This window comes from Panonychus citri, unplaced genomic scaffold (assembly GCF_014898815.1).
Source record: "Panonychus citri isolate SS breed McGregor unplaced genomic scaffold, ASM1489881v1 Contig00028, whole genome shotgun sequence".
NCBI lineage: Eukaryota > Metazoa > Arthropoda > Arachnida > Trombidiformes > Tetranychidae > Panonychus > Panonychus citri.
In genome coordinates this window covers 1,665,214-1,675,112 of record NW_026515433.1, presented here as the reverse complement: position 1 = coordinate 1,675,112, position 9,899 = coordinate 1,665,214, and the positions used below count along the sequence as shown (strand labels likewise).

Here is a 9,899-nt window from a genome sequence, read left to right as displayed (position 1 = left end):
ATTGGAAAATTGAACAATTTAATTAATAATATATGAGAGGGAATCAGAAATAAAGATAATCAACTAATCGTTAATTGTTATTAGAAAAAGTTGTTTATCAAATCGAGGTTACTATTGATTGGAAATGAGAAGAAATTAAAAAAAAAATCAATTCCAACAATTAATTCAGTTAATATATATTTTCCTTAATTCTATGTTTGTATCAATACTTATATAAAAAAAAGAAACAATTAACTGTTAAGATTTGTAACAATTAAAAAGTAAAATGATTAAGTTTCCAATGCGAAAATGATTCTTCAATTAGTAAATTGATCATCTAAATTATTGTGACTAGAATTTACTAATTGTTGTTTGTGTTAACCAGTCAACTATCCAGATAAATGATCAACTAAATTGTTGATGTAAAAATTAGTTGCAAAAATGTTATTGATCGTTAATTAGGTTGAATAGTTAGTTTAATTAGTTGATTATCGTTAAGGATAAATGAGATTCTCATCAGAATTTGAAATTAAATGAAATAATATTCATTGGATCATGAAGATTGATAATCAGATGATAATGTTTAAGATTTAATTTTCTTCGTTGATTGTTGTTCATTTTAATCAGATGATTTGTGAATTGACTCGAGTTGTATTAGATTATGAGTGTTACTCATTGATAGATTAGTTGATTATCAGTGGATTTCACAATCCAATAAGTTAACAATCAATGAAATTAAGTGTTGGAGGTGAGGTGATAACAAAGTTTGTCCAACCAGTAACCAACAATCAGACAAGAAAGTTAATTAAAAGGAGGTATTAGTGATATATGATAGACAATTAACTTTGGGAGGGCTTAATTGTTGTCATAATAATAATAGTACATAAATTGTAACTGTAAATATACATATAAATATATATATTTCAATACGATTGGGTGAACAGGGTTACAAATTTAGGGTAAACAGAAACTGATTAAGTCTAAATGGTTAATCACATTGATGATGATTGGAAAAGTTGTTACCAATACAATAGATGTTGATTAGATTTAGTTTAGTTACTTTGATTGTATTGATTGTAATGAATTCAATTTGCAATACGATTAAGTTGTTTGACTTTACCAAGATGAGATAATCAATAATGGAAAATGTGATTAACTGTAAATGTTGATACAATTAAGTTAAATCAGGCGTAATAATAATAGACGATCTTGATGGTGACCAATTGATGGTGAAAACTAATTTCTATTCATTTTTCCTCCTAGTAAATTGGCTTTAAGGGATAAGTTAAATTGTTACGATGTAATTAGGGCTTTACCAATAAGGTCATTTCGTTTCGTGATTGATTATGTCCTAAATGATTGGAAAAGAGAGAGAGAGATTCCGAAAGACAAGGACGACAAAGTTCGAGGTCATCTTGTTAATGTTCAGTGAGAGTAGTGGTCAAGAAGAACGGAAAAATAGTGAGAGAGAGAGATGAAAATAAACTAAAAAGGTAAGAATATATCATAATAATATCAAGGCCACTTTTCGATCTTTTCATCGAAAGCGATTATCGAAAGGTAAATAACTAATCTAATGTTGATTAGGTGGAGGATAAGTGTTGATTTAAGGTGTTTATGTTATATAACATGTGATGAAATGTTATTAATTTCCTTGGATTAAGGTGACAAATATTGATAATCATCTTCATGTTTTAACCTTGTCCCAAATTGTAGATTGATATTGATATCGATTAGATTATATAACTGTATTTATATCCAACTGTGTATATTTCTGACAGTCAATTTGTTTCCATGTGATAGTTGAGTCTTTTTGATGATCTATTTTGAATGAGAAATACAAAAAAATTTAAATACAAACATTAATTGTTACAGAAAATCAAGTCAATCATAAATCGTGATTGTTAAAAGCTTGTTTGGTTTCTTGCTCTCAATAAATATACATTCACTTTTCACTGTCAAATGATTAAGTTAGTTAAACGATGATCACCTTCAAATGTTAATTGTTGTTGATGATTAACAAATATTAATAATTGTTTGAAAATCTTAATGATAATCATATAGATAAGATTTGAACACTTTTCCACTAATCCAAATCTGTAAATCCATTTGAAAATTCAACTGGTTGATCCGTGATTATATCCAAATGATGGTGAAAACCTGATATACAAAAGGATTAACAATAGATTAAGGAAGTGAATTAAATTAAAATACAAAATAAAACAATAAATTAGCTAATTAATTACAATTTAAGCCACAAAATTTGTAGCACCATAAACATGCAAATGAGTTAATACTTTTGTTTTTGTTTAATACAAACAAAATAACAACAAATCCAATTGATAATATTGAAATAATGTTCATACAAACAAAGTTAATAGTAATTAATTAACCAACCTGTATCCACTCAATCATTTGATAAGATGAGGACAATTAATTAAAAAGTTAAACAACACAATTTAATTACTAATTTTCTGCAAGCAAAAAAAAAGTCAAATGTAACTTGAAGGTTGAGCAAAAATGGAAATTGATTCAACAGAAACAGACCAAGTCCTTGACATGATGAATGAGGAAAACAATAAAATAATTAGGTGATCAAAGGATTAGAACATTAAATTAATCAAACAGTAATTAAATAAAATAGAAACAAAAAGAAAACAATTAACTAAACCGGCAAGAGAAATCATATGTTATGACCACGTGACTTTTGTTATTCTTTTTCTTTGTTGTTTACATTTTGTTTTCTCTTCATTGTGATCGATTTTATTTTTGATTGTGTTTCTTTTTTAATACTTTTAATTGTTCTAATCATGGCTCTTCGAACTGTGGTTAATAATGTTGTTCACAATTTAAAGAATTATTTCCAATCAATTCCAAGGAAATTCAATAAATCTCCTCTCAATGATTCCTTGCTCAAAGCTATGGACTCTTATGAGAGTTACATTGGTGTTAAGGAGATTAAGAAGATTCAACAAAATGTCCTCAAGGTTTGATGATTAAATTAACTAATTTTCTTTAATTTTATGATTAACTAATTACTTATTTCTCACCATACTTCCTTTTCTTATCTGTATACAGGCAGAAGAAGCTTTTATCGAGTCAAGTAAAGCCCGACGCTCAATCCAAGATGATTTACTTAAAGTACAACAGAATTTGAAACAAATCCGATCCAAATTAGGTAATCACTTTTACTAATTGTTGTAATTAAAATGGTTACTCGACATTCTGATACAGGGATTGTTTAAAGTCTTAAGAGGATAATTTGACAAAGGAATTGTGACCAATTAAAGGGAAAGATGTTTAAATGTCTCGGACGATGATGATTAACCTTTTCTGGAAATTCAGTGGTCAATTTGAATTGAATTTTCTTGTCAAAATTAAATTAATTGTTGATTTTCTCTAATCATTTGCACCAATAGATTCCATGAGCCGATCAGATGAAGCTTATTTGGAATTGATTACAAATGAACATAAAATGATGAAAAACGAGTTGAAACTGTTGAATGATTTGCGAACCAGAGAGGAATCAGAACGTGAATTGTTCACCAGTTTTTCTCAGAGATTAAGAGAAGCTCATGAGGTGAGAATTAAGAAATTAAGGTAACAATTAACCACAATTCTAATCTATTTTCTCGTTTTCCTGATAGTTTGAAAGACTACGACAGGAGAAGGTCAAATATTTATCGATTCTCGGATCAATTATCGGCGCTTTTCTCGGAATCGTTGGAACGAGTATCAATCATGCCCTGAAAATGAAAGATATCAACAAATTAGTAACTGCATTGGAATCACAAATGAATTCATTAAGCTCAACATTCACCAAGGAACTGAATCAACTTAACGATAATCAATGCCAACCATCAACTGATCCGGAAGAGACCACAAGTAATCAAAGTAACCATGATACCAAATTTGAACAAAATCTCAACAATCTAAGTCAAATCATCGTGAACGAGATTAATTCAACTCAACAATCAATTGAATTATCTCAACAAGAAATGGAACTACGAATTAAGTATTATAATCTAATTACCATAGGATTTTTTGCGATTTTTTTACCGGTTGTTATAAGATTTTTAAGTGATTAGGTTAGTTGATTAGCTAATTAATTAATGTACTTGTCATCTTTCATTTCTAAAAATATATTAATTATTACGCTCTCCTTAATCAATCATGTGTAAGGATGTAACAATTAACATCGGAAGGAGTTGATTGTTAATTTTTTTCCAATAATATTAACAATCAAAGGAAAGATAATTGTAATTATATAATCAAATATTAATTTGATTCATTGAAATGATTTTGTTAATTATCTTAACAATTCATGTACCATACACATGTTTCAATTTGCTAATTTTACATAATCATCTCACCAAAATTAACAATTAACTAATTTGATTACTTTTTCCCTTTCATTTTTTTTTTGACTAAAACTTTAAATCAGTTGATTGTTACGATTAGATTTTCGTTTATTGGTCATGAGATTTACCCTATGCAGACAATTAACTTAATCACAAAGTGATTGAATTACTTCAAAGGGATTTACAAAGTTACAATTAAATTAATCTTACCTGAGGATTAGATTAAGATTATGATAAAAGTTAATCTTAATCACCATAATTTCATCAAAATCCAAGTTCGAACTTAATTTCAATCTAATCTTCAGGTAAGATGCTCTTTTCTCAACGCTGATATATTGTCAGAATCGTGATGATTATGACATCAACAATTTAATTAGCAACTAATTAGAAACAAAAATCTAAATTGATTGTCAATCTGAATTCTGTTACTATGTAATGATGAATGATTTAACTTTACGATCACATGTTTAGTTCATACAATCAACTCATGATCACATAAATTAAACTTTAAATGGTTAACAATTAGTTAAATTGTTAATCATTTTCAGGTGATTACATTTGACTTGAAATTATTATCCTGGTAATGGTAATAACAATTAACAAGAATTGATGAGAAAAGTTTATGTTTAATATCAGGTGAATGAGAAAAGCTGAAAAACAAGTTTACTTTTGATCATCTTTTCCAACAACAATCAACAATCAACAATCAACAAACCATTGAAAGTGTAAAGGTTTGATTGAGAGAAAAGAAAGAGAAAAAAAGAAAGAGCAAGACAAGAAAAGAAAGAAAAGAAAGAGGTTGAACCAGATCTTCTTCGGGAACATATGAGTTGCAATTGGAATTGGACCTTGGTAACAAATATCTTTTTTCTTCTCCTTTTAAATTGTTATTCTTTTTCCCTGATGATTTAATCAACAATTAACTTGTTCCTCTAACCAGTTGAATTAATATCAATCCAGTGTGACAACCAGAAATCAACAATTTCCAACGTCATCATCACTAATCATCATCATCTTTTTGTGAATCATTTGTTTTCTCATTGTTTCTGTTTACATTTGGTTATCCTAATTGCGACCATGACTTATACCGAGGAACCAGCAACAACCATTGAACAATCAACTGTAACACCAATTAAATTGATTGATAAGATAGTTAATTATCGCAGTGAACATGGTAAACCCTTTTTCTCATTGGAATTTTTTCCACCACGAAAAGAAACTGAATTAAATTCATTCTGGCCTCTATTGGATAATCTCAAGAAAGGTAATCCTTTATTCGTGGACATCACTTGGCATTTACGAACTTCAATCGACCCAGATAATTGTTATTCCAGTTTAGCAATTGCAAATTCAATAATTAAACGTTTCAATGATGAAACAATTCTACACTTAACTTGTTCACAATACGATTTAATCACCATGGAATCGATTCTTAATACAGCTAAATCATTAGGGATTAAAAATATACTCGCTTTAAGAGGAGATAAACCAACACAGGAAAAGGAAGAGGAAAAAATTGAAGAGAAACAATTAGTTAACCTAATCAACGGCGATTCTAATGATTATCTAAGTCAAAGAAAATCTGGTGAACAATTAACTCCAGAAATAAATCCAAATTCAACAGCACAATCACCATCATCAACAACAATCAGTAATGATGTCAAGATTGATCAACCATTGGTCAACAATGAATCAGTTGATAAATTTACTTGTGCTCTTGATTTAGTTAAATTCATCAGGGAAAAATTTAATGATTACTTTACCCTTGGTGTTGCTGGTTATCCTATGGGACATCCTGATGCTAAATCATATCAAGATGATTTAAATTATTTGAAGGCAAAAGTTGACGCTGGTTCTGATTTCATCATTACACAATTATCGTTCTCAGCTGATGAATATATCAACTTCATTAAGGATTGTCGGAAAATCGGGATTAAGGTTCCAATTATACCGGGAATTTTCCCGATTCAGACCAAAGTTTCGCTTCGTAACATCGCAAAATTAACTCAAGTTGAACCATCAGAGGATATTAAAAGTGCCTTCGACTCTTGTTCGGGAAACTCTGAACAGCTAAGACAATTTGGCCTCGAACAAGCGGTTGATCTTTGTCGAAAGGTGATCGATTCTGGCCTGGATGTACCTGGTTTCCATTTCTATTCACTTAATCGTGATGTTAATTTAACTGATATTCTCAAGCAACTTGATCTATGGAATCAACGATCTGATGATGAATTAACGATCCAAACTCAAGAAAACAATTTACCGAAGGTTAATTGTCAATCTGTTGACAATTTACCGGTCGAATTGGTCATCTCTCAATAATCAATTTCTAATCAATAACAATAATAGTGATCAATTGATTTGCTACTGAATAACAATGGAAAAGGTTCTAGAATAATTAATGACAATTGGACAGAATTTGTTTACAATTAACTCAAATTGGACAGTCAAACGTATCAACTGATTTCTATTTGTTAATCATCTACAATTATACTTTATTCATTCATGACAATTTATCATTAATCAACTAATCTCATTCATCAATGATGAAAATGTTTTAATTACTCTTAATCAATTTCTTACAATACAATTAATATAATTGGGCTTGGTTAATCATCATCTCTCAACTTGATGACCAAGATAATCCTGTTAACCATTATGATGATTAATCTCAATGATTTAAATAATCTCATTCTTATTATAAATTATAATCTCGTAACAATTAAATATCTTTTTTGATTTCCAATTATAATTTAATCAATTGACTGGAGAATCAATGGAAATTTTTAAATTCTAATTGAACATATCTCTTGATAACAATTAACCAATTACTAAATTACTAATCTATATTTTATGTACTCACTAATCACTGATTTGTGTTAATATAACAATTTGTAACAATTAAATTAATTTATTATCTTCTAATTGTCTCTGGTCTGAGTTGATTGTTTCCAATTAACTCTTAATTTTCAAATCATCTTCCAAGTAATTAACTCTTTTCTTTATCATCAAGTTAATTCATTAATTTTGTAACCATTAAAATAAACAAAAAGATAATTAAAATTAACCAATTCAATTAATCACAATTAACGATCAACAATTAATTACTGATGGTTAAAATTGAGTCTGCTGCTAATATCAATAAAGATCAAGTGATTGGTAATAGTTCCCAACAATTGATCAACAATAACAATTAACATTAAAAGTAATTAAAAGTAAAATTGTTTTAATAATTAACTTTTTTTAATTAACGAAAAATCGCTCTACCAGCGCCATCTATGTTCCTCACTTAGAACTGCGATCAGCTGATCGATTGAATTTTTTTTTTTTTCGTTTTTCGTTTTTCTTTGTCAATTTAATTTCTATTGTAAAGAAACAATTAATTTGCTATTAATTATGTTTAAAGTGTCAAATAATTTAATTGCAAGATGTTTAGCTCGACCAATGGTTATCCAATCAATGGGAAAAAAGAAGAAAAATTTACTTCAACCATTAGAAGGAGCTGATGCCAAATATTATAATCCAACAGTTTTCACCGGTGTAAATGAACCAGAATACTTGAGTTTACTTAAACCACCAATTCCATTTTATCATCTTCTTAATCTTCAGGTAAGTTTGTTGTCAGATTGTCACCTAACAATTGGTTAGTAATGGTTCCGTTTTTGTGTCAAGTTTTTCTCTCCAGATTATGTTTCCCTTGAAGAGTACACTCGATATATTCAGAAATTTCTTACTGGTCTTGGTTTCCATGTATCTGATTATTGGCCGATACCTCATAGATTATTTAATTATACGATCATGAAGAAGGAGGAAAATGTTGTCGAATCAGTTGTCGAGTTGAAAAAGTACCATCGAGTTGTCCAATTGAAGGATATTCGTGCCATCTCATTACCAATAATAATCCAAATTCTGGAAGCCAGTAAACCAGTTGGATTAACGATGAATATTAAACAACACACCGACAAAGACACTGATTCTCGTTATGTAATTAACGTTAGTCTACTTGATTTGAAGAAGGAATTGGACACAATTTACACTGAATTAGAGGAATTAGGTGTCTCTGGTATCCGAAAACAAGAGTTGATTGAATAAAATGGAAACCAAAGTGTAAATTTGACCATCTAACCGTTTGGATTACTGATTAGCTCTTGTTGATTGTAATTAGAAAGATTTATTATCAATCATTATTAACAAACACACACACACACACACACATACAATTAGAAAATCATTTAATTGAAATGATTTACAGACGGAAAAAGAAAAGGAAAGAAAAATTTCCTTATCCCTTTCCGGGTTTGGTAAATAATCAATACAATTAAATTGTGGGTGAAAAGTTTCCATCATCACAATTAGAATCAACAATTTGATTATATTTTCAAAGGTTGATGAACGAAATGATTAGTTACCGTTAATTACATTCAAATGTAAACATTTGATTATTGTTTGTGATTTAGTTTTTTTTTCTCGCACAAAAAAACCAAATCATATTAACAACAATCAAATTGTCCATTCATCCAACAATCAACTGGTCATCAAGATAATCGGCCATCAATAGATTATCACAATTATCAACAATCATTTGTTTAATTGAATCAAATGTAACCAAATTGAATCCAATGAAAGTGAAACAATTTAAAGTTAATTTAGAAATCGACAAAAAGAAATCAAACTAATTGTTGATTATTTTGTCAATAGAATTGAAAAAAAAGTCTCCCTACATTTAAAACAATTAAACAATCACATCTCAATATAGAATCAAGTTAATTGTGATTTAAATTGAATGGTTAGGGTTAACGAAATGTTAGAAATTAGTAAATTAAAAACAAAAATGATTAGTTAATTGTAAGGTTGATTAAAGTTAATGGAAAAAGGAAGATAATTGTAACGGTAAACAAAAAGTGTAAGTTTAATTTACGGCTGATTGTTTAAATTTTTTTCTGTCACAATTACAAGAATGACAATCAACAGTTAATCAAGATAAACTAAATCATCACCTTCATCATTAAGTAAATTATGTTACCGTTAACTGCGGGTGTTTAAATTGTTCAATCAAAGATAAACATGAACGAAGGAAACAACAAGATAATCAAAACTTTTCCTACTGATTGTTAATCATTTGCTGTTAATTGTAAATTGTTACCTGATATTAGATGTCCATCAATCCATGTCCAGTTTAGTGGTGGAAAAAAACCAAATTGTAATCAAATTGTAATCAAATTGTGATCAATAAGATGACCAATAATTTAAATTACTTTCCAACTAGTTGATCAGTTTAAAAAGTTTTCAATTGTTTTCATTTGAACCTTTTGTTGACCATCGTCCAGTTGAAAGATGTTGATTACTTACATGATGGGCTTAACTACGTTTATTTTGTGCTTAATTGTTGGATGTAGAAGTGATTATTTACATTCAAGATATTCTGAATCGGGTGAAAGTTCAGAATCATTTCAACAGAATCACCCAAGTGACTATTACCCGACCGGACGGAGGTCACCATTAAGATCACCGGAACGATTACCAGTCCGTTCAAGTTATCAAACTCGATCGCGATTCTTT

General features: G+C 28.9%; 3 protein-coding genes and 1 long non-coding RNA gene across 4 annotated transcripts; 3 read left to right on the top strand and 1 right to left on the bottom strand.

The window, feature by feature from the left end:
• Positions 1-2,663, bottom strand: LOC128397286 (uncharacterized). Its single transcript, XR_008326908.1, has 4 exons — positions 2,377-2,663; positions 1,970-2,139; positions 1,679-1,800; positions 1-1,330 (listed from the first exon to the last, which is right to left on the bottom strand). It is a non-coding gene; the product is annotated as an uncharacterized LOC128397286 (long non-coding RNA).
• A 30-nt stretch (positions 2,664-2,693) lies between these two features.
• Positions 2,694-4,375, top strand: LOC128397260 (mitochondrial potassium channel-like). Its single transcript, XM_053357970.1, has 4 exons — positions 2,694-2,966; positions 3,058-3,157; positions 3,399-3,559; positions 3,627-4,375. Exons 1-4 carry the CDS (start codon positions 2,790-2,792, stop codon positions 4,065-4,067), a joined length of 879 nt encoding a protein of 292 aa, XP_053213945.1. The 5' UTR covers positions 2,694-2,789; the 3' UTR covers positions 4,068-4,375.
• Positions 4,376-4,526: 151 nt separating this feature from the next.
• On the top strand, positions 4,527-7,265 carry LOC128397246 (methylenetetrahydrofolate reductase (NADPH)-like). The gene has a single exon (XM_053357953.1). The coding sequence runs from the start codon at positions 5,418-5,420 to the stop codon at positions 6,660-6,662; it is 1,245 nt and encodes a 414-aa protein (XP_053213928.1). The 5' UTR covers positions 4,527-5,417; the 3' UTR covers positions 6,663-7,265.
• A 397-nt stretch (positions 7,266-7,662) lies between these two features.
• On the top strand, positions 7,663-8,549 carry LOC128397263 (uncharacterized). The gene is made up of 2 exons (XM_053357973.1): positions 7,663-7,949; positions 8,013-8,549. Exons 1-2 carry the CDS (start codon positions 7,737-7,739, stop codon positions 8,430-8,432), a joined length of 633 nt encoding a protein of 210 aa, XP_053213948.1. The 5' UTR covers positions 7,663-7,736; the 3' UTR covers positions 8,433-8,549.
• Positions 8,550-9,899: the final 1,350 nt, after the last annotated feature.

Bases quoted from the DNA above. Each gene is read 5' to 3' on its own strand.
- LOC128397246 (XM_053357953.1), top strand. From the start codon at position 5,418: ATGACTTATACCGAGGAACCAGCAACAACCATTGAACAATCAACTGTA.
- LOC128397263 (XM_053357973.1), top strand. From the start codon at position 7,737: ATGTTTAAAGTGTCAAATAATTTAATTGCAAGATGTTTAGCTCGACCA. The intron at 7,950-8,012 runs GTAAGTTTGTTG...TTTTGTGTCAAG, and splicing joins ATCATCTTCTTAATCTTCAG to TTTTTCTCTCCAGATTATGT.
- LOC128397260 (XM_053357970.1), top strand. From the start codon at position 2,790: ATGGCTCTTCGAACTGTGGTTAATAATGTTGTTCACAATTTAAAGAAT. The intron at 3,158-3,398 runs GTAATCACTTTT...TTGCACCAATAG, and splicing joins ACAAATCCGATCCAAATTAG to ATTCCATGAGCCGATCAGAT. The intron at 3,560-3,626 runs GTGAGAATTAAG...TTTTCCTGATAG, and splicing joins GATTAAGAGAAGCTCATGAG to TTTGAAAGACTACGACAGGA.